Source organism: Manis pentadactyla, chromosome 9 (assembly GCF_030020395.1).
Source record: "Manis pentadactyla isolate mManPen7 chromosome 9, mManPen7.hap1, whole genome shotgun sequence".
Classification (NCBI taxonomy): Eukaryota; Metazoa; Chordata; class Mammalia; order Pholidota; family Manidae; genus Manis; species Manis pentadactyla.
In genome coordinates this window covers 97,435,243-97,459,477 of record NC_080027.1, presented here as the reverse complement: position 1 = coordinate 97,459,477, position 24,235 = coordinate 97,435,243, and the positions used below count along the sequence as shown (strand labels likewise).

At 46.9% G+C, this 24,235-nt stretch overlaps 1 protein-coding gene across 4 annotated transcripts in view; it reads left to right on the top strand.

The window, feature by feature from the left end:
- The window catches only part of SMYD3 (SET and MYND domain containing 3), an 807,351-nt gene that overhangs the window by 678,815 nt on the left and 104,301 nt on the right, over positions 1 to 24,235 (top strand). For all 4 annotated transcript variants that reach the window (XM_057507857.1, XM_036918391.2, XM_036918389.2 and 1 more), the window contains 2 exons: positions 8,525 to 8,612; positions 13,166 to 13,340. In XM_057507857.1, coding sequence (XP_057363840.1) covers positions 8,525 to 8,612; positions 13,166 to 13,340 — 263 coding nt within the window. The remainder of the gene's footprint in view (positions 1 to 8,524; positions 8,613 to 13,165; positions 13,341 to 24,235) is intronic.

Below are 24,235 nucleotides of genomic sequence, written 5' to 3'. Positions count from 1 at the left end.
TTTCCCTCCATTAACACCTAATTCAGCCTCCCATTTTCAGTGTGAACATATTGTAAAGTAGTTCCCCAGGTTATACCCCACAGGCTGCAAAAAAAAAAAAAAAAACAACTCCAAGCAACAAATAACAGCAGAGGCAGGGCAGGGAGGGCCAAGGTGTGCCGCCCGCCTCCCCTCATGCCCCTGCCGCGCAAGCCACCAGGAAGTCAGGGGTGCATCTCCTCCCCACCTGTGCCATCTGTGCCCCTCTATTTGCTCCTGCTCTTCTGCTGGAAGTTAATACTTCCATCGCCTTCAAGCCTGAACTCAGGCCTTGTCTTCTCTATTACACCTGCCCCAAATTCAGGTTGGACAAACAGTCCTGCCCCTTTGCCCACAGAGCCCCTGCGCTTACCTTTCTCGTATCACATGTGATGTTTAGAAATGACAGGCTTACGTGGCTCTCAGTGCCTGGAGTGAGGCCCCTCAGGGCTAAGCCACATCTCATCTGTGCCTTGCAGCCTCATGCCTAGCCCCGGGCACACTGGGAAGAGGTGGCATGTACTGAACTAAGGAGAGTCTGAAGGGCACGGATGATTCATCGTGCTATGGACTTGGTCACTTTTTGTGTCTGTTCTAAATAATTTGTGCAGAAGCAGGACAACATGGGATGCACAATTGTAGATTAAGCAGATGAGGAAAAAAGCTTAAACCACTGAGCCCTTGCAGGACATCTTAATCGCAAAAGGTTGACAGTGTGATCATGGAGATCAGACGTGACCAACTGAGGTGGCAAAAAGTAAGCTGGTGGCCCTTGGTCCTGACTGTGCACTAGAGTAAGACAGGAGCTTATGGAAACACAGGTACCTGCCTGCTCCCAGGAGATTGTGCTGTCATTTGCCTAGATGGGGCCTGGGCCTCTTTTTTTTTTAATTCTCAAAGTGATATACCCACTGCATGGGACCTGACAGCAGAGAAGAGAACCTGAGGTGGAGGAAAGTCAGAGAGCTCAGGATCCCTCCAAGCACGGTCCTGGCTTGGATGCGGGTATGGGGGTGCATCAGGGTATCTGTGTGAGGTACATCGCTGGGAGGCCGAGGAGGAAGTCCACGGTTGGTAGCCTCCTAGAGTGAAGGCCTCCAGTGCGTAAACAGTAGGCATGTCCCAAGCAGTTCAGCTCCCATTGGTGAAGGTTTTCTTCTATGGTAAACTCTCTGATATTCTGTCTACTTCTGCACACAGCAAGAGGGATTTTCTTATGTGTTGACATCCAGAAAAGAAATCCTTACATGTTCTAATTGATTATGAGCATCAACCAATATTAGAATCTTACTTTCAAGCAATCTAGAAAGTTAAACAGTAAAACAGAAATGTTAAAGGAAAACAGTTGGGGCCAAATACTTATGACCCATGGAATTTGACTCAAAAAGAAAATAAACACTGGGTAAGAGGTAGTGATGCCATAAATGGCTGGCACCACAGCATTCCCTGGGGAAGGGGTATGAGAAGAGAGAATTATGCCCCTTTGTACACCCAAAAGGCCGTTTGGGACATCCAGAATTTGCTAAAGACCTTGTCTGACATCAATACACAGATTATGCCTGAACCTAGATGCTTTGGGGCAGATTTGAGACTTCTGTTGCCAGTGTGCTAGGTCCTAATGAAAGATGCCTGTGAGGTGGCGGCTCAGAGAACAGCCTCTCAGAAGCAGGGGTCCTCTGAGTGCACACTTGAGTGTATGTTTCCAGTCCTCCCTGCTGTCTCCAGCCGGCCCCCCGTGAGTCACTTGCCCCTCCCTATACTTCTTACTCTTCTGTGCAGTGGGGACACCTCTGATTATCATCTGGTAATGTTTATGAAGCTCCACCAGACTTTTGTCTGGAAGGCTCTGTTAACAGTAAAGCATGCTTGAGTTATGAGATGGTTACCAGAGAATGGAGGTGGGGGCTGGGTGCCAAACATGGCCAGTGCTTTTATCTTTGACATTGTAAAGTGGTCTCTGGGCCAAGGGCCAGATTGGGGTTTACTGGAATATAAAATGCAGACATGTGCTTTCTGGGGTGCTGGGGGAAAGCTGGCTGTGCACTCAGCCTGCGCTTGCATGGGAGCAGACTTGCCAGGAAGAGCATCTGAGTCCTGGGGATTCTGTGCAGGGTCTTATGGGTATGAAGTGGGGCAAAAGCAAGCTGAACATGAGATTTGGTCCCTCCTCTCCTTCCCTTCCAGACCCTAGAAGGAGTGGAGTGGTCTCCGTGCCAGGCCTTCAGTCCAGGGAATTGCCCTCTGGAATGACCCTCCCACCCCCAGCTTCCCAGAACAGAGCTCCTTGTAGAATAATTCACAGACTACAGAATTGTTTTAGAATAGCTGGAGGAACACTGGTTTTTCTCCACTGAGAGACACATGCAATTCTGAGCTCTTTCTTTTTGAAAATATGACTGAGATATTAGAGCTAGTTATCCCCCTCCAGGTGGGACATATTCCTTTGGAACCTTTTGTTTGTTTTGGCATATGGTCTGGGGGGTTCAGTGATGCCTTACAAGGTATTAGCAAGAGCTGGTGAATTTGTGCAAGCTCATTCTGGAAAGGTAAGGGCAGCTGTTGGAAGTTGCATTAGCTTGTGTTAAGGGACAGAGTCTGATGTCACATGAAATGATTTCCTGTGGTTACCCTTATGAATGCCTCCTTAAAAAGCATGTCTAGACTTCTGTCCAGGACTCATTATCTGAAATTGTTAGCGTGGACCCAAACTGAACTATTCCCTTGGTTTGGGACCACAGATTAAATAATCTGATGTGCTTTGCTTGCTTTAGCAGATAAGCAAATGCCATGTTCTCATGTGAGTTTGGAATGGTGCCCACTGTAATCATTATACACACAAATGTGAAAGGAACTGTGGGAACTCAATAATCACTGTCAAATTCTTGGGTTGGCAGAGCACAGTCCTGGGGTGGGTACAGTCTTTGTGCCGTCCCTTGCACGCTCCCAGTGCTCTGACTAGGGAATTCCATACGTAAGAAATTCCACTTTAGAATGAAGGGGAGAAAACAGAATGAAGGTGTTGCACAACCACAAATTCCCAGGTCTCTCCCATCAAAATCTCAAGTCTCTCTACATGCAAAGTGGATGCCGTAGACAAGGTGATTAAAGGAGGGCAATGAGTAGTTTCATCTCCATGGTAACCTTAATCAAGTTCTCACCTGCAGAAGCTGAGCCATGGGGCAATGTTAGCCTCTGGGTCTCCCCACCGGCCCATTGTAGAGCGGGAAGGGGCACCAGCCCCCTTATTTCCACGGTCCTGTTCCTGCCCGTCACACACTCCTGCATGCACAAGCCAGATAATGCTGCTGTTCATCCTATTTTTAGACGTCTCTGGAGGTTCCTGTAACCTTCACTACCGGAGCCCTGCACCTTCTAATCTAACTCGAATCTGTTCTGCCACAGTTGGAGGCATTTTCCTCTCAATCTGCAGAGGAGAGTAAACACAGCAGTTCCCAAGGAAGGACCTTAGAAGAGATAATGACGTGGCAGGTTGGAGGGGGTGAGAACTGTGGTCTGGGCCTCTGTTAAAACAAAACCTACCCTGAAATTTGAGGGTATCCTGTATCTTAATGACCCTTGTCATTAGAACAATTTTTCCTGTTAAATCATTGCATTTTCCCAGTCTCAACTCCCCTGGCTTGTGGTGCATGCAGGACTCTGCTAGGAGTTGTGAGTTTGCAGCAACACCAGCCATCCATTCGCTAGTCTCTGTACAGCTGGGCAGGGAACTCGCCGGGAGTGCTTCTGTGAGCGAAGCCTGTCGCCTTGTGCTTCCTACTATCCCCATGCTGAGCTCTTAGGGGCCGGTCTGCCCAGGATGGGAGGAGCGTGCAAGGAGGCGCTTCCTTAAATGTCTTCATGTGATTTTTAACCACTGCTGTATCGCAGCTTCTCAGAAGCACTGCTGACACAGGTAGGGTCTCACGTGGCCCCACATGTGTGGATGCCAACTGTTTTTTATTTCCTATAAATTGAGCTGAATGAGCTCCTTTCTCTGAGGAGTTTCAGTCATGGGATAGGAGTACTCAGCACAGAGGGAGGGAAGGCGCTGAGCTTGGAGCTGGAAAGGCCTTTGGTGCCTCTAGATGGTCTAAGGCCACATACTCCAGGCTGTTGTCACTTTCCTGGAAGCCATGAAGGGGATGTTCCCCTTCCTTCCTGCAATTCTGCGTACCTGGTGATTTAACCTTCAAACTGCAGGTGGTTCCTGTGAGTGACCTCGTGGAAACTCGTGGCTGCAGCCGAGTCCTGATTTTGCTGAGAAATAGAGTTAGATGGGTGCTGGCAAATGCTGACAGCTGCAGTGGGGATGGAAGGTTACATGGTAGGGAAGTGGACAGTGCTGCTGAGGCTCAGCTCAGTTCAAGAGTCCTCCTCAGTCAGAGCATTTGTTTGGGGTGGGGTCAGTGCTTCTAACCCCTGTGATCAAGAGTCAACTGTGAATGAAAAAAATAGCCTTGGCAAGGTAATTTTATTTACTCTGTGGACTGGTAATAGCACCTGGATGACATCTGTTCATCTGCATCACAATTACACCCTGTGGATAAAATGAGAGTTCTGTGGCCAGAATTCTCACCTAGCCCTAGTTGGCTAGCTCACTACACATGTGTGGACAATACATTGCTATTGACTCTATATAAAGAGCTCTGCCCAGTGTTCTGAGTGACAGGGTGGCACGGCTGCAGGAGAGCAGAGACTGGAATGGTGGCAGCACCGAGGACAGAGGCCCAGAGGCAGAGACCAGCTTGCTGCATGCAGACTCACTCTGAGTGAACAGGATTTTACTGACTGACCTGCCACCTGGAAATAAAGTTGGGTATAACCCTTTCACCCCAAGAACGTTTTACTGTCATTTTCTTTGGTCACATTGAATCCATAGCGAGCTTGCTGGGGGCTGAAACCCATTGGCAAGATACACCCATTGCTACAATTGTCGTGGGCATAGGGAATTGTGCCTGTGGAGAACAGAGGCCCTTTGGTCTGGTCTTGGTGGGTGAGAGCACTTTGTCTCCCTGACTCAGTGGAGCCTTCCGGGCAGGGAATGGGATATGCAGAGATGTGGGCACATGCTGGGTTCTTGCTACACTGTGATTTGTTCCTTCCCCCATTAGGATAAGACTGTTTTTCTCCCTCCCACCAAACCAAGCAAGCTCCAGTCAGAGCCCTGGTGGCCTCCTCCCCTCTGTGGTGGGAATTCAAACTCAGACCACTGCGCCATTCATGACATTCGTGCTTCCAGAGGGTGCAAAGGAAAGGTGGGGGGTGCATCTCCTCAGATAACTATTACCACTCAAGAAATGTAGCTTCAGGGAGGTTAAATAGCTCACCAAGGTCACACAGCTGGGGCGGGGATTCAGTCCACATTTTATGACCCTAAATCCAGAGTTTCTCTCACTAAGTTCTCATTAATATGTACAGTTGCTTGTTAATTGCTCATTAGAAGATTCTGCAAGTTGAACATGCTTCGTGTCGAGAACATGCCTTCCTTCCCTTCTCCAGTCCCCAATACCCGCTGACTGGTTTGTCGTTGATATGATAACAGTCAATGCTCTATTTTTAACCACTGTTTTTCCACTTTATGAAAGAACCACTTTTTCCCTCAAGTTAAATCTGAACTGCTTTCAATTGTTTCGCCAAAGGAAGTGGAAATTGGTTCCAGCAGAGATGTTTCCTGGGTATTACAAAGGTTTTGAATGATGTTGTGTATTAATCTATTAGTCCCAGTATATTATCCATGAACCAGAGTACCTCAGCCAAAGGCATTGCAAATTAAAGGTTATTTCCCTCATGATTGTGAATTTCAGGACTTCCCCATCTCTTTCCTAAGTGCAGACACCATATTTAAACCTCATTCTGCTTAAAAACAAAATAAAACGCAAAAAACCTCTCCTTTTAAGACACTAGAATTATTGAATTACCAGAAAAGTTTGTGAGTGTTCAGTAATTTTATTTCCCCATCCTCTACTCATCTCTCCCCAATCCAATTTAGAGTTTGCAGGAGGATTGGATAACAGGAAGTACTGGAAAGAAGATTGCCTTTCTCCTTTTCCTTTTAATGTGAACCATCTGAAATTAGCCCAGCGTAAGAGTTTCAACATCAGACACTTATGAGCCAAGTGAACACATGTGTTTAAGTGTTCCAGATACAAAGTCTATCTGGATGGCTGCATCTGATGTTTGCTCCTGATAGAGCCAACGGTCACTTTCCCAAAGATGCTCAGCCAGTCTTGCTGGATTCCGACCTTACCTGACTGAAGAAATTCAGATTTCTAATTCACGGTACCTGCTGGCATCTTGTAGGGATGCTTCCTACCCTGAAACCCAAAGGAAGCATTTGGCCAATTGAATAATTGTGTTGAGTGGCACCCTTCTTTGTAGTGGAGAGATTATATCATATCATCTGGTATACCTATTTTTTACAGTTAAGGGAATGATGCTAGGGTGTCGATTTAGCAGCTATGTGTGATGGCCTTACTGATCCATCCAGGGATGGATCAGGGCTTGGGCCTCTGGCTGAGGGGCAACAGGAGGCTCAGGATGGTGCTGGAGGTAGAAGCCAGGAGGTTCATCAGAGCCCACTCTCAAATGGCCTGCTGTTGTCAGAGACTACGGTCCTGAGCTAGAGTGGGATTTCTTAAGCTGTGGGGAGAGGTCATGTTTAGGTTCTAGATTGATACTGGGGCATTTGGCAAATACCAACAGCTATAGTGGGAACATACCCTTTTCCAACATAATCGTGATATAGTAGTATTAGAAACAAGTCAAGAAAGAAATACAGTGTGAAAAAGAACCTTTTATTTCCATGGTTGGGATTCTCCTCCTTACTTTTGTGGAATTGAAGTGTTTGATTCTTGTAGCACTGTCACTCGTGGATTATAGGTCACTCCTCCATCTCTGTTCATTTACTCTGTTAGCAAACCTTTTCTGAGTAACACACCACCCTGGCTCTGGGGATATAGATATGGTTAGTCATGGTTCCTCAGGGGGAGAGAGGCTACCTGGGGACACAGGTCGATCATTGGTGACAGCTTGGTGTTAAGAGAGAGGCACGCACACTGACCAGGGTGGCTCTGGAGGGTTGTGCTCACTCAGAGGGAAGACTTAGAGAAGATTTTCTGTTACAGTATATTTGAGGTGGCATCCTAACGGCACAAATGGGAAGAAAGCTGAGGAAGTAGGTGCAGCGGCGACCCCAGGAAGGAGTCGGAGGCTGTGACCCAGGTTGACAGAATCCAAAGGGAAAGGGTACTGTTTGGAAGAGTAGGTATCGCAGCGTTAAGACAGAGCCAGGAGTGGGCCAGACTTGGGGAGGGGTGCCGAGATCAAAGAATGAGGGCAGACGTGCAGGAAAAGTAAAGGATCTGCTTACTAGACAGGACAGATATTTAATAAATGATAATTCATGCTTTTATTGGGAATTGCTTTTTGAGTTAGAGGGATTATCTATTGTTTTCATAGTTTTTGCCAAGGTCACACTGGGCTCACTTGAGTGCAACTGTACTCATCTAAATTATATTCTGGTCTCATTTTAATTAAAGGGTTATCTGGAGGTCTCCTAACGAGTGATTGTTTCTCTTGCCCCCTTCCCCTTCCTGATATGTTCAGCTTTGTTGAGATACAATTCACATACAATGCAATTGAGTCTGTTAAAATGTACAGTTCATTGGTTTTCAGTGTATTCACAGAGTTGTGGAACCATCACCACAGTCAGTTTTAGAACGTTTTCATATCTTCAAAGGAAACTCCATACTCATTAGCAGTCACTCCCCAGTTCTCCCTAACCAACCACCATGCCTCTGCCAGTTGCTAATCTCTCTGTCTCTGTAGATTTGCCCCTTCTGAACATTTCATTTCAGTGCAATCATGTAATATGTGGCCCATTTTGACTGGCTTCTTTCACTTAGCATGATGGTTTTCAGGTTCATCCATGTTGTAGAATGTACTAATACTTCCTTTTTTTTTTTTTGCCAACTCATATTCCACGGTATGGATATGCCACATTTTATTTATCTGTTCATCAGTTGATGGACATTTGGGTTTCCACTTTGTTTTCTATTATGGGTCATGCTGCTATGAACATTTATGCACCAGTTTTTGTGTGAACAAATGTTTTCATTTCTCTTGGGTGCACACACACACACACACAAGGAATCAAATTGTTAAATGATATGGAAACTCTATATTTAGCTTTTTGAAAAGCTGCCAGCCTGTTTTCCAAAGTGGCTGCACCATATTACACTCCCACCCATAGTGAATGAGGGTTCTAATTTCTCCACACCCTCACCAATACTTGTTACTATCTGCCTCTTTGATTACAGCCATCCTAGTGGGTGTGAAGTGATATCTCACTGTGGTTTTGATTTGTGTTTCCCTGATGGCTAATGATGTTGAGCATCTTTTCATGTGCTTATTGGCCATTTATCTATCTTCTTTGGAGTAATGTTCAGATCTTTGTCTGATTGAGTCATTTGTCTTCCTTTCTGTTCTTTTAATGTGGCCTGATCAGGATGCTGATATGCTAGCTGGTGATGAGCAAGTATGGAAGGAAGTTCAAGAATCCCTGAAAAAAATTGAAGAATTGAAGGCACAATGGAGTATCCTTTTACTTGTGGATTGTGTTGGATGGCTTCCTTTTTAGTTGGAGCCTGGCGTTTACACAAGTCCAGGGTTTGAAGTCTTCAAGAGCCAGTGAGCTTCATTCTGTTCCATGGCCACAGGCTGATCCCTGACCCCAGCCAACAGTATGGGGACTGGCTAGGGCAGACTGTGGCCAGAGCAGCATGTGTATCTCACCACCATTACGTAAGAATGAGAATCATGGCCAGTAATAGTAGGACAGGAGGAAGTAATCGCTTTAGATGTACAAGGTAACACATTTCTGGATCCCCTTCCTTCCATAACCAACATATCAAGGAAAGAATAGCTTAAAATCCTTATATTTTAACATCATTGACCTTCAAATCTAGAAGCTTCCTATCAAATCAACCATGATTACAGGGGCCCTGAGGGTTACTGCAAAATAAATTTTCTTGACATGAAGAGTAGGGACCAAGAGTGGGTCAGAGTTCAGAGTAAGAGGGGATCATTTATGGTGGAGGTCATCTGGGAAGGCTCCGGGGATACGACACTGCATGAGAGGTAGCCTGAATCAGGGGCAGAGGCTGACAGGAAGGTCACCTCCAGTAGAGGAGTTCACTTGAGCAAGAATGTGACAAGGGAAGCCACACGGTAAGAAGAAATAGACCAAGGAAGATAGAAAAGATTGTTAAAGGTCATTAAGAGGCCTTGGGTAAATTATATCCAAGCTCTAAGAAAATCTGCAAATGAGGTTTCTAATAGACAGTGATTTTTAAAGAATTGTGAAAAGTAGGAGAGGTAATCAGACAAATGCTCCTATTTTTAAAGGTGGAATAAGTTAACTTCTGAAATCTATAGCCCAGTGAGCTTGTTTTTTTTGTTTTTTGTTTTCTAAGCAGTTTTTATAAAGCACCTGGAATCAGGTACTGAAGGAGCGGAGAAGGAAGCTGTGACCCCCAGGTTGCACATGGGTTCACTAAGAGCCAGGGGCCCCTGGATTCATGACTTTCTTTGGTGAAGTTGACATGTAGATTCAGGAAAAAGCAGGCCAACAATGTATGCTAGGTGCTGGTGTAAGCAGATGTCTTTCTAAATGGTCCAGTAGCTATACTGAAAATGACGCCAGCTGGGTCACTGTGGAGCACTTTGTCCCCGTCTCAGTCCTCTTCCACCTTTGCTTCTGTGCCTTGAATGGAGATACAGAACACAGGCTCATCGTGTTCCCGAATGTGTAGTGATGGGGAGGTGGCAGAGGTGGGGACAGCAGATTCCAGAACTCCAAAAGACCCATGATGGTTTGAATGATGCCCACGTCTACAAAGATGAAATTCAGCTAGAGTGTATATAAAATCTTCTAGTTGGGTCAAAAAATTCAAGTATGTGAATAGAACAGAGATAAAGCTTAGGAGCAGAGCATGTGAAAGAATTTTAGGGTCTCAGTACATAGCAAAATTTAATGAATTTTGAGTATGCTCTAACTTTCCCACCCTAAATGACTGTGATCTTGGGCTGCATTAACAGAATAAGAGAATAGAAAATGGAAGCAGTGGTAGGGTTGGTTAATCTGATCACATCTGGAATTTTCTATTCAATTTGGAGTAGGAAATATTAAGAGAGATATAGAAAAATTACTCTCACACCTAGTGGGGAAGGAAATACATAAAATTAATACATGTTTTGGTAAAATATGTATTTGAAGGGCATCAAAGGCACAATATTCGACTTTGGGAGGTTAAAGCAGGTTCCTCGAGGGCGGCCAAGCAGAGATCCTCAGGCCTGCCCAATGGGGAAGGGGAGTCTCAGGTACGAAGGACGTGAGCTAGTGGGCTGCCCTGGAGCTGCCGGGCATGAGGGGAGGGGAGCAGCAAGGCCCCCAAATGCCAGGCACAGGGGCCCAGACTTCCAGGGAAAGGGGGGCTGCACGAGGCTTTGGAGCAGTATGATAGCATGATGAGGTAGGTGAAAGCCCTGTGGTCCCACAGTCTGTGAGTCAACTTGCTGATTAATTCCCAGATGGATTCACTTTGCTCCCCTTTCTCTTTTCTCCTAATCCTCTCATGGACACTTGAAAGTGTTGAGAAAAAGAGGTATGTGTTCTCTCATTGATAGTCCATTCTCTGCTGGGCTGTCAGCCCTGCTGAGGTCCAGAGCTTGGCTCCTCCCTGGATCAGAACAATGAGGCAGATGCCAGTGACTAAACTTTTGAGCAAATGCATGAAAGCATTAGCTTGGGGGAAAAGCCTCTTAGTTAGAATGGTTCCTTTTTTTTGCTCAGTGGGGTGTTTTGCAGGAAAGGTTTGTGTCAGCTGCCAATGTTGTGAAGGGAAATTGGCATGCAGTCCCTTCCAGCTTGCTAGGCAATCAGTCAGGAGACGTATTCCTATCAGTGGCTGCAGAATGTCAGTCTGGTTTTCACTTCTAAAGCTTATCACCTCATGCCTCTTTAAAGTGACTTGGAGCATAAAAATGAATATGCAAATAGGGAGGTCAGACAGCACAATGTTAAAGTAAGGGGCACAGTCTTGCCACAGAACTGTCTAGCATTGTGAAAGAGACAGTCTTACCTCATGACAGTTTTTCAAATATCTAATCCTAGAATGAAAAGTCAGGGAGGTCAGCCCAGCCATGGCCGATACCGCCTCCCCCAGGAGACACATTCACCAAACTTGAAACATGCAGACGAATGCAAAAGACTCACGAACTCGCTGCTCCGCAATAAATGTGCCTCTTCGGAGATCACAGTCAACTCCTTAGAGAACGGCTCACCCTGAAATTGTAGAGTAAGGGACAAGAGGTCCAGTAGAAAGGTCCTCAGCCTTAAATTCTAACTAAGGAAGTGGGGCTTTGGAGGTAAAGGATTAGGCCTCCAGGAGGCCCCCACTGGTGGGTTCATGAAGATACTGTCCCACTCCCACACAGGATTGGTTACTGTAGTGTTTGCTCATGTTCTGGAAAGCAGAGTGTCCTCAGGGCATGGGTGGATTTTGCTGGAGGGAGGGATAAAGAAGCTTCTACTGGGGTGGGTGTGCAGTGTCAGGGCCTCCATGAGGAGGGCTCTGGGTTGGGTCGGGGTGGAGAGAGCCCTGCACTGTGAAGAGGAGGCATGTGGGCATGGGGCAGGGCAGCTCCATCACTCTCAGTCCACTGAACCATTGTTCTTAAGCCTTGTCATGCTCAGAGGTCGTGCTATTGAATGTTTTCTCACTGTGTCCCTCTACCCAGGACTCTGCCTGGCTCACCATGAGCACAAAGAATTTCTTTTTTAATTTTACGTATAGTATCTTACTTAATTCTTACAGTGGACATTAGGCAATTTTATTTCTGGCCTACCTCAAAACATCAGTGATCTTCCCAGAACCTCAAATCTGATCAGTGACAGACAAGCTTAGATTTAAATCCAGCTTTCTCCAGTCAGAGGCCATGCCATTTCTGCGGTATCTGAAATCGGCAAACTTTTTCACCCTCATGGGATCCCAGCCCATGAAAGCAGATGACTTCAGAGCTTCCCAGGTTGAAGGTGGGGAGGGGTGGGAGCAGGGCCAGTCCCATCCCAGCAGCCTCCCGGGCCTCCACCTGGCCTAACACAGCAGGATGGGGAAGAACTGGGAGGCCCCAGGGACTTGAACCCTTTCTTCCAGCTGTGCTGTGTAGGGAATTCATCTCAGAGGGATTCAAGGCATGCTTCCTGTGTCATGTTCTCAATCCTTCGACTGCCTCTGGAAGAGGACAGGGAGTGGCAGTATTAAAAAGTGAGGCCCCACCAAGGCTCCATGAGAGTAAGTTATGGATTCCAGGCTAATCAGAAAGTCAGTAGCTCAAAAGTGGGTATTGGGTCTCCTGCCCATCCTTTTAATGCATCATTTCCCTGTGTCCACCATTTATGTGCATAAGCAATGTTCTTAATGTTATCTTTTATTTTGAGGATTTAAATAAAAATGCCTCTTGGAGCTCTTGGAGGGGAGGTAAAGTATAGGCTTGGATCATTTTTCTTTATAATAAAAAAATGTAAATATCAGATCCAGTGGAAATGAATTTCTTCAAACAGCTTCCCCTAATATGTGCCTGTGGTTGTATATGTGGTTTCAGGTATGTCCCAGATTCGAATGGCACAGAAGCAAAAAGGAATTCCCCCTTTTTACAAAGGAATCTCCCTAAGGCTTTTTAAATTTCAGATCAGATTTGAAACAGAAACTAACAGGGTAAATAATTTAAACTGAACCAAATTAATCTCTAGTTGAGTTTAATCAACAGCTGCGTTCATTTCATGACTGTGTGCCCAGAGAATACATACAGGAGCACAAGGGAAGAATGGATCTTTGGAAATCTTAATCCCCCTGCCAAGCACAGGCTTGGTTAGAAGATGCTCGTTGATGTAAACAGAATTTACTTCTCTGAGATACCACTTACGTGTTTTTGTTTTTCAAGAGTGTTTTCAGGCAGCTCATCTGTGTGAAATAAAGGGCCCTTCCTTCCCTCCTGTGCCTGGAGCTCTTCAGCCTTTTAGAGAATCTCATTTTACTTCTGTGTTTTCTGGGGAAAACAGTGAATCCTTAACCAAGGCTAATAACAGAGTGGGAAGAGGTTCTGGCCATGTGCCAAACGATCATAAGCAGCAACTCTGAACGGCTTCCTGACATCAACATCTACCAGCTGAAGGTCCTGGACTGCGCCATGGATGCCTGCATCAACCTTGGTCTGTTGGAGGAGGCCTTGTTCTACGGCATTCGGACCATGGAGCCCTACAGGTGAGTCCCTGCTGACTGAAGGGGAGGCTGTAGTGTTTCCACTTTGGGCAAAGGTTGGATGTGAGGGGGTCATGGAGCTTACTACTTTCTGCTAAATGTTCCCATCTGCTCCTCCATCAGTAGATACAAAGGTTTTGTAAAACTAAACCTTGTTTTGTTCATTTTGCTCTTTGTGCATATATTTGTTGCTGGTAAAGTTCCTTTCGTGTGTCAGGCCCTGTGGGTGTGCAGAGACTCAAGATGGTGTCTCCACGTGGAGCCGATGTAGCCGGTGCTTACAACACAGCATGCCGCTTGCAGTGACAGGGTGAGGCTCAGGGCGTGGGGGTCAGGAGGTGTGCGCACAGCTCAGCCTGGCTTGGGGAGGCTGTGTCACTAGCCTCTGCTGATCCGGGAGAGGATGGCCAGGTTGGGGCCCTCAGTCTGGCTGACTGATGATGGTCTCTTCTGTCAGTCAGGGCTTCAGGGTTCCCAGGGGGCTTTCACTTAAATCATTGGACTTCATGACCACCTTATGACCCAAGGAGGACAGCAGAGAGTCAGCCCTGCAAAACAAGCCACTGAGTCAGGAGAAGGAACTATGATAATTCATTGTTTCTTGACTGGCCTCAACTCCTCCCAACCCGTGGTGTCTTGACCCTAGATGCTCTTGCAGTTCAGGGGAGTGTTGGCTGCATGGAAGCCTGGTGTTTAGAGTTTGGTGCTGGTGGGTGTGGATCCCTGGTTTGTGGGGGGCTAAGAACATGAGTTTGGAAGTTGAGTCAGATCAGTCCAAGGGGAAGAGCACACAGATACATGTACCATCGTCTGAGGTCAGAGTAACCATTGCCAGCAGGAAACTAGGTCACTCAGTGCTGGGAAGGTGCCCTGAAAGCATCCAGGACACAGAGAGGTCAGGAGAGGTCTCGGGGAGAAGGGGTGCTGTGCTGGATAGTTCTGAAGACCCTGCAGACATGCCAGCCCAGTGGAGTGGAGCAGTGGGAGGATCCAGGTGCACACCTCTGCAGCATGGGACTGCAGGTGGAGGAGAGGTGCAGGCAGACGATTGGTGCAGGTACAGGAGGGGTGCAGGTGGAGGAGGGATGCAGGCAGATGATAGGTGCAGGCGCAGGAGGGGTGCAGGTGGAGAGGCGCAAGTGCAGGAGGGGTGCAGGTGGAGGAGAGGTGCAGGCAGACGATTGGTGCAGGTACAGGAGGGGTGCAGGCAGAGGAGGGGTGCAGGCAGATGATAGGTGCACGTGCAGGAGGGGTGCAGGTGGAGGAGAGGTGCAGGCAGACGATGGGTGCAGGTACAGGAGGGGTGCAGGTGGAGGAGGGGTGCAGGTGGAGAGGCACAGGTGCAGGAGGGGTGCAGGTGGAGGAGAGGTGCAGGTGCAGGAGGGGTGCAGGCAGAGGAGAGGTGCAGGCAGACGATAGGTGCAGGCAGAGGAGAGGTGCAGGCACAGGAGGGGTGCAGGCGGAGGAGAGGTGAAGATGCAGGAGGGCAGGAGGCGGAGCCCAGGGCACTGCCTGTCCCCACTTGAGGAAGAGCCTCAGGAGATGACTGAGAGGGGAGTTACCAGGATCCACATGATAAGAACAGGAACAAGTCCAGGGTCTAGGATACCAGTTTAGGCAAAGGTAGCAAGATGGACACGCGACCCTTGGTCAGGAAGCCAAGTCTGGGCAGGAGTGTGGTGCAAGCCAAAAGGAGCTTCCAGATGGGAAAGACCCCACCAGCCAGGGGGATGGCAGGGGTTCCTAGGCCAGCTGTGCACCAGGGTGTCCCTGAGGGTGTTCTCAGAACTTCAGTAGGTGGTGTCTGCCACTGCCTTGTGGTTGAACAGCTTTGGAATCCAGACTGTGAGTCAGCTTTTAATCAAACCTGTAAGAGATTGCCTTTAGGGCTGAGACTGTAGACTTTCCCATGAGCGTGAAATGTCTCTTTGGTATGATGAATCTTGTGGGTTCTCAGAAAGTATGAATTGAACACAAAGAGATAAGGCTTCATTTTCTGAGCCTCAGTGTTGCAATGAGGGGCAGGTCAGGGATGGTTGGTGTTACCTCTGCGCTCCACAGCCGGGTCTCAGGAAGCCAAACCATGGGCTGCAGGGGGAGTGGAGGCCTCCAGGCTGCTCAGCACAGGGGCCTTGCATTGGCCCCTCTACTGCATAAAGAAGGCCACATGCACTTTGAGGGTGCTCGTTTTGCACAAATTTGTGAATCCTCTCTCCACACCTATCAAAGCTCCTCTGAAGAACTAACATTCCTTAATTGACTGGCAGTTTCACCTACTTAAGCTTGAGTCAAACAAAGAGGCCTTTCTTGTGAGGCCCAGGTCACCCACATATACTCCATGTTCTTAGGAATACAGTTTGGATTCTCTTGGTATTTAGCAGGTCACAATCTTTCTGCGAATGTACACTCTGTAGGCTGGGTGACACATTTCCAAGCCTCCCTTGGTTTCTCTTCCCTGAAGCTTGTTATGGAGTTGCTCTGTGGTGTTCTGTATTTCAGGAAATCCAGTCTGCATTGATCCACTTCAAGCAAATGAGGTCTGAACCATTTGCTTTCAAAGGTGTAGTGGAAGGGAGGGCTGTAAGTAAGCCAGACCCCACAACGAAAGGAGAGGGGTGGTTGCTGGCATGCTCCTTTTCCCCCTCAGCTCAGGGAAAAGAGGAAAGAAGGAGCAAATGGGTGAGATGCCCTGAAAGCCCCTACCAGTCTTAAGATGGGAGGCAGGAACAGGGATTGGCAGTGGTTTCTGGCACCCCAGGTATGCAGGAGGAAATTCACACCGTGGGCACCGGCATCGACAAGGTCTCCCCCAGATGCTCTCGGTGCACCCTGTGTTCCCCTTCCGCCAAGGACACAGGCAGTTAGCTAGCTTTGGGTTGCCATCTGTTGTAACAGTTTTACAGCATTAATATACTGTTGGCAACAAGGAGATTGAGGTCGAGTCTCTAGATGGCTTTGTCACTCCTGACCTCGGCTGACTGCATTTCAGCTCAGAGAGGCTGGTGGCATGTCCCATTTGTCTCCACATCTCTGTGGTGCCCCAGCTCCCTTGTTGCTCTGTTATTTTTACTCAATAGAAGTAAGTTCTTTTCATGATGCAACATAATAACATGTTCTTTATGTTTCATAAAGCAAGTTGGAATTCACATACAGCAAAATTTACAGTCTTTAGCTCATGATAGTTCTTAGAGTATCTGGGTGTGTATTTGTGATAATGTGTGCATGGCATCTGTACTTCAGCATTATAAACATTAAACAGAATGAAAGTAATTTTAACAGTATTTCATACATGTTATATAAAAATTTAATTCAATCAAATCGTAACCATAAGATGAACTGGGTTCCAAAAGTTGGTTTGCCAGCTGGCAGTTTAGAACTTGGACAGCATTTTGGTATTGAAGAAGGTGTTGAGGATTATGGTGAGGTTACCGGCCTAACCCTGGGAAGGCTGCTCAGCCCACAATATCACCAATGTACGCATTTCTTGAAAAACTAAAAAAGGAGAAAGAAATACAAAACCAAAATTGAACACAGCTTGAAAATTAAGATTTAAATTATGTTGAGTACAAATTAAAGCTGATTTTCTTTAGGAGTCAGAGGATGATAGGGAGACACAGAGGCTCTTTAAGGCCTTGAGGAGAACTTTCCTATATTCACACAAGTCCTGTTAATTTCTGTTGGCAGACTAGTGTATACTTCTAGGAAAGGACATTTACAAAAGAAGACAAAGGTGAAAATCACCTTCATCTTACAGACTCTTTCCTGCTCCCTAAAGAGACCTGGGGCATGCTTCTTTCCTGAGCCCCTGGTGCTGCCCGCACGCCACCGTGAACAGTAGACCCCTGGGCTCCTCGGCCGCGCTTTGGCACTGTTTCCCGGCCGCTCTCACCCCCTGGAGGCCCTGCTCCCCCTCCCCGCTCTTCCCCTTGGAAGCGCTCCGTGGGCTCTGCTGCTGCTCCTCTTGTCTGCCTCTCCTCTGCTCATCTGGTTGGGGAGATTCTTGATCTGTTGAATATGCCCAGTAAGGTGTAGGTAGGGAGGCGCGTGAGAAAGAGGAAAGGGGCGGAAAAGCTGTGGACGCTCCTCAGTGGGCAGAGGGAAGGAAAAAATAGGATCATCTCTACCCTGTGTTCTACAACCTGCTTTTTTCACTTTACAACAAAGTGTGGACATCTGTCAAGGTCAGCTCCTGAGTGTCTACCTCATTCTTTTTAACACATGCATGGTGTTTCATCTATGAATATGCCATAACTTGTAGATCAGTCTTCTGTTCCCATTTGTGTTTTACTATGTCAAACAATGCTGTGATTAGCATCCATGTGCTGTGTCTTTGTGTCCGGATGTGACTGAATCCATTAGGTAAGTCTACATGGTAAATTCCCAAGTGCTAACTAGCTACATCAAAGTTAGCTTCCTTTTCAATGTAGGAAACTCTCCCCAAATTGTGTCTCCCGTCCACCAAAATGACACTCTTTTCTCAAAAGAACTGGGAATGGATGGCATGACTTTTATTACATCTGCTCTAAATTCAGTTCAAAATATATAAGGGCCTTTTCCTTTCCCTTGATCAAGGCCTGCTCTTATAGGGTGAGATTTGCTGGTATTGATTTTGTTTTCAAAGAGTATTTTTGTGGTAGTGGGATGACATTTTTATGAGCTTCCTGGAAAAGAAAGAGGAAGGGACCTGGGTGATGTGAGTGCAAGCATGATGGGGGGCAGGGGTGCAATAAAATCCCCCCAGGGAGAAGGGAACTGGAAAGAATGCGCTTTCAGTTCAGTTTCCTGCACTTCGTTGTCAGAAGGTGCCATGGAAGAGGAGAAGTCAGATGCAGCTGGTAGTTTGTGTAAATGACACGTTTATAAGTCAGGTGTTTGTAACTCAGAGATGCCAGTAATTACAGAGCAGCCTTATCCATCTTTATTTGGCAGTGATTTTTTTAACTTTTCCCTCGGGAAGTTGATAAAATATAAGGCTTAATCCCAGCAGTATCTTCCGCTACTGTTTCCAAGCTCCCTTTCTTCTGCAGACCTGCAGTTGCTCTGCTGTGGATCTTTGTCGTCAGTCAGTGTGATGTTCCCTTCCAGAGCGAGTGGGTGTGGTCCCAGCAGGTGTCCCGCTCACCTAGCACTGACCTGGCCTGCCTCTGTCATCTCTCCAGGTGGCACACGGTGGCTAGGCTGCTCTCTGGGGGTGCTGGTGTCAGTGGACATGCCCCATTCCTATAGGGCAGGGTCCGTGGCCGGGGTGCCCAGTGCCACAGCCACAGAGCAGGCCCTGGACGTAAATGCAGCCAGTTCTGTACCTGGGAGGGGAGATGAGTGTCTGCACTTCAACCAGTGTCCTGTTCACTTATCTCGTTTGCCATCTGTCTTCTGTGGTGAGGTTTACAGAATCATTTCAACCAATGAATGAACAAATTTTTTTATTCTCTGCTTACTGATGTGGACAATAATCCTTAGCCACTTAATCACTTTCTTCCACACAGCAATTTTCAATCACAGTATCTTTGGTGGCTAAAACCCTGTATGTGACTTTAGGCATTGTGTGCATTTGTGTAAAGCACTGAGTTACCTGATATATCTGATTCGGGCCTCTTTCTCTCTGCTGCCAATTTCTTCTTAGACAAGAAATGAAGATCTACTGTTCCTTCTCCCGTCCCAAGTTTATGGGGGTGCTTACACATCCACAGCAGCAGATGGGAGCCTTTAGGAGAGCAGATATCTGCAGGAGCCTCAGTCTTATTTGTGACCTTTGGTTAGGCCTTGTTAGAAGGAGACAGACCACAAATTGTGTGACTGCCAAATGACTGAGCATCTCCCACACTCAGTGAACAGCTGGCCCCCTGTGTGCACAGGGTCAGGGATCATGCACATGGAAACTTCTCAAGCTCCTGGTTCAGGAACTTACTCACTTTTTGAACAAAAATATTGAGACCTGCTACATGCACTGTGCAAAACAAATATTGATAAATAAAAGAGCCAAAACAAAACAAAGGCCCAGCTCTGGAGGAGCTTATTGATAGTCCTTGGCTGACCTAAGTGTCACCTGTGGGTCCCTCCAGAAAAGCAGGCATTTGAGCACCTGAGGAGGAATTCTAGGGCCAGATCAGGCCTCACCAGGTTGAACAGGCTTTAATGGTGCTGGAGTAGGAGCCCTTCAGTGGGTCAAGTACTTAACACCTCCTGCAGTTCACAGATTGACTTATTCATCGTGCTCTCTTAAAGCCTCATGCAGAGGAGCTGATGTCTGTTTTCCTGAGCCCTCTTCACAGTGTTCTCGGAGCCAATGTCCCCACTTCATCACACTCCCACAAAACCTGGCTGTTAGTCGTCTAGAAGAGCTGCCATAAAAAGCACCACAGATGCGGGGATTACACAACAGAAATGTGTTCTCACAGGTCTGGAGGTGGGAGTCCAAGGTCAGAGTGCCCGCAGGGTTGATTTCTTCTGAGGCTCTCCTGTGCCTTACAGACAGCTGCCTTCTCACTGTGTCCTCATGTGACTTCCCTCTGTGTACACCCACCCTGCTATTTCTGTGCGTGTCCAAAGCTCCTCTTTTTAACAGGACAACAGTCAGGTTAGGGTCCACCCCCAAGGCCTCGTCTAACTTAATCACCTCTTTCAATGCCCCATCTCCAAATACAGCCACCTTCTCAGGTACTGGGGGTTAGGGCTTTAACATAGGAATTTTAGAGGGACATAATTCAGCCCATGACACTGGCTGTATCTAGCCCAAATATTGCCTCCTGATTTCCATTCCTGGAGAATACCAGTGCCAGGGAATAACTCCCCCAATACTTATTTTGCATTAATTTGGACCCATTGTCTTGGCTTAGTAAAATAAGTCAACTGTCTTGGCTTAGTAAAATAATTTCTTGCTCTCAGGGCTTCTACTTGAGCTCAGGAGCTGTAAGGATACCCAGCAGCCAAGGCCTAGCATGCTCGGGTCTCTAGGAGTCAACCTCAGTACTCTGCATGACCAGCCCAGTACTAGTCCTAATAGTGGGTACTTGTTGGTTACCAGAAGCCAGCATCCTGGGGACATTGATTGGGAGAGGGCAGGGGGCAGGTATATAATAATTTGGCATGGCATTTTTTTTTCCTTTTTTTATACATGCATCTTTATTCATTCATTAGTATACAAATACATACTTTTTGGTTTTTTTAGAAGTGATTATTACTCAGAAATTCTTATTTACATACATTTGAGGCATTACTGCTGTTCACATATCTAACTTTATGCTCGATGACCCAGTAGTCCATTGGTTTGCTTTAGCATAGTTCGTTTTGTGATTTCAGTATCTTCAAACATTTATAGGTCACTTATTCTACTCATAAAAAATGAAGTCACCAAATGAACCAGTACCCATAAGTTAGTGATTTAAGGCGGGAAATTAAATTTTTCTCCTAATAGCCTTCACCAGGACCAACCCTCCATGCAGAAAAAGCTGTCACTTGTCCAATGCTTACCAAGGCTCAGGCAGCACAATGATTCCTGGGACATGAAAAGGACCCCATCTAAGTGGCCATGTAAATGGCCTCCTACCTGCCCACACTGGCATGGCTTTTTCATGCAACAATTTTAATACAGCCTTAAAATCAAATCTTTAAACTCTCAGCTACCTTTATTATAAAATAATGTGTAAGACAGAAATTCTGCTGTGAGAGATAATCTGCCTAGAGCATCTTTAGGTTCATCAGTCCCATTTACAACTAACCAGTATCAACAGAAATTGAACACATACATGCACAGGCATTCTGAGTGCCCTGGAGGCCATGGGTGACACTGAGAAAACCTGGTAGAATGAGGTTAGGTGGTTGTTCATTCTCCTGGGTGATCCATGACATGACACCTCTTGCATTTTACATTTGAGATCTACCCTTACTTCCCATCCTTACTTGGGGCAAGGGTATGAATTCCTCTTTGCCCCAAAACCCCACAGCCATAGGGCAACCCTATCCATTCCGGCAATCTTTCTGGCTCCCCTCAGGCTAGGCCAGGACCAAGGAAGCACGTACCTTTACCCTGTCATCATCAGAGTGTGAATATCAGAGCTTCTTATTTCAAATCAGAACTCATAATCCTACATCACTGCCACCCTTCCATTGAACTTGAACCCAGACCAAGAACTAGACCACAGTCTCCATGCCAAGAGGCATCCCCTTCTGACCAGGGCACACTCATGGGAAAGAGTTACCCTGGCACATGAGTGATGCTGTCCTCGTGGTAGTAACATCTCTCTGCACGGCACTCCTGTCCTTAACACTTCTATCCAGGTCATTTGACCAAAAAAATGTGCTCTGTCTTTGTGGACTTCCCAGCTACCCAGCTGCCAGCTTTGGCCACCTGCTTGGATTTTTGTTTTGAAACGCAGTGCTAAAAGCCGCTCCAGATTCATATCCACCTACCTACTAAGATACCTGAGCAAACAGAGGTCCCTGATCAGCACTGGGTTCTAGAGAAAGCTCCTAAGTGGCTATGCCATCTGACTCAGCTCTGGCCTGTGCTCATTACTGACCTCTGCTGGAAGCTGGAGGATGCACTGGAGCCTCTTAAAGGTAATTGGTAGTCCTCAAACCTTTATTTTAGAGCAATGTGGGAAAACCTGCCTGACACCACTTTCCCCTTGTGTCCTTCCCCAAATCCTGCTGCCTCTTGCCTCCAAGCCCCTCCTTTACCACCCAGGCTCCAGGTGAGGACGAGGCAGGTGTATGGCAGCACTCCAGATGCCCCATGCCAGCGTGACTCATTTTAGCAGTTAGTCTCCTGGGAAAGGCCCAGACCATGAAGAGAGCCACTGGAACCTGCCTCCCACCTTTGGATAACTCCCTGCGTTAAGTTTTTCTCCAAGCAAACCCGTAGGGCCCCAAGCCTTCTCCCTCCCCTGGTAGCGATGTCCAAGGAAAATTCAAGTTCCTGCTGACAGCCTTCATCCAGGGCACAGATGCTCGTGCTACTTGAAAGGCTTCCTGTTCTCTCATCTCTGAGGCTTCCCGTGCTGATTCCCGGATCTGTCTCCAGGTTTCAGCTGTTTTCCTATCTGGGCCTGCCCTCCTTGGAAATCTTTCATTTGGGCCCATATACTTTCTCAATCAAAACTCAAAGGTTTCGCATCGCAAACCCTCCCTTGCTTCCCGTCCTCACCCGGGACAAGAATACCGATTCCCCTTTGCCCCCAAGCCCCACAGCTGTGGGCCAAGCCCGCCCATTCCCACACCTACACCCACCTTGACTCCTGGGACCCTAGGCCAGGACGGAGTAAGTGCTTTCCTCTGTTGCATTTGCTTGATTCCCAGGAAACACCCTCCCTGCAGAGCAAGGTGAAAACCATATTCCCTGCCGGGGACAAGGTCACCTGTGGGGGAAGACACTCAGTCTTCTAGTCATCAGTGTATTATGAGCAATGTATCTGCTCTGATAAGTGGTCTTTAGTTTTCCTGTTTTTGAAAGCATTTCCAGAATATAATCATTTCCCATTGTGGTTCTCTGTCTCTCCCCTCTCTGTCTTTTTTTTTTTTTAACTTTCACAAGCCATCACTGAGCACTTTGACTTTCCTGACAGAAAATCTTCAGTTTCTTATTATAACAAATTGTACCCTAAGCAGCAGGATATCAAATCCTAGGGAATCTTTTGGGATGCATTGAATTTCTCCTGTTGAATCAATCTCTTGCTTGGCTGCCCCTGCAGCTACATGGCTGCTATCTCTTTTCTTTTTTCTTAGCTCTTCGAAGAGAAAGTAGGGGGGAATAAATCCCATTTTCCCCTGTAGGGAGCCAATAGAAAAATCAGGCAGGCCTGAGGAATGGGAAATGATGGATGTAACTGTGAAAGGCTCAAAAAGAATTGATTAAAACCAATTTCAATCTCACATAAAGTATATATTTTGTGATTGAAAATTTTTTTTTGATCAGCATCCTCACATGCTATTTATCTGTGTATTCTGAGAGACATCCTTACTGAGTCTTCAGAAATTCTTAAAGGGTAGATGAATGGACCTTCAATTAAGTTGCACAGTGAATCTGATTATGTCAAACCTCATAAATTTGATCACCGAGAGAGAATGGTGATCACATTTGTAGGGACCAGTAAGAGGTCCTTGGAAGAAATGAAAGAGAGGGAGTAAATGGCCCCCAGAATGACAGCTCCTAGTGTTTGAGATAGTCAAGTAAGTTATTCTGAGCACAAAAAAATACCCTTTGGACTGGATAGTACAAAGCTCGTTGGCTCCTGAGAGCATACTGGCAAGAAACATGTCACGTTCTCACTGTTAGATAGGCTCAAGGGAAGTGGCCCGACAAGGTGCTAGGACACTGGAGCGCAGAGAGCGGTGGGCTGAGACCTCAGGCAGGCAGAGGGAGGGGCTTGGGAGCAGGGAAGGGGAGCGGAGGCACACCCTACAAAGAGTGAGTGGGTTGCAGGAATTGCCCTTCCCTCACGAAGGACACCAGTCAGTACCACGCTGCCCTTCGGAATTAAAGAGGAACAAATCTGCTCTCACTTGTAATGGGAAATATCACAGCAATATCCTCCCAAAGTAAGATAAATCGGCTTCAAGAATCATAAAAGCATCAACCAGTTATTTGTTAGCGTCATCTGTAGAAAGGGGTAGGGGAAAGGACTTTAAGACCTCTCTCTACCTTCTGACTTTCTTAAACTGAAAAGGAATTGCTGTTATTTATTATGTGCCTACTGTGGACCTCATCCTTCTACTCACAGCCATAATGAGGAAGAATTAGCCCATCCCGCCTGGGCATGGGGAGACGAAGGCCAAGGCCTGTGGGGCTGGCCCACCTACAGCAGAGCCGGGGTTTAAACTCAGGCCTCGGGATCATTTATGTTGTTGTAATTTCCAAAGAAGCGTTTGAGTCCATTTGCTTGCAGATTCGCTTGGTTATG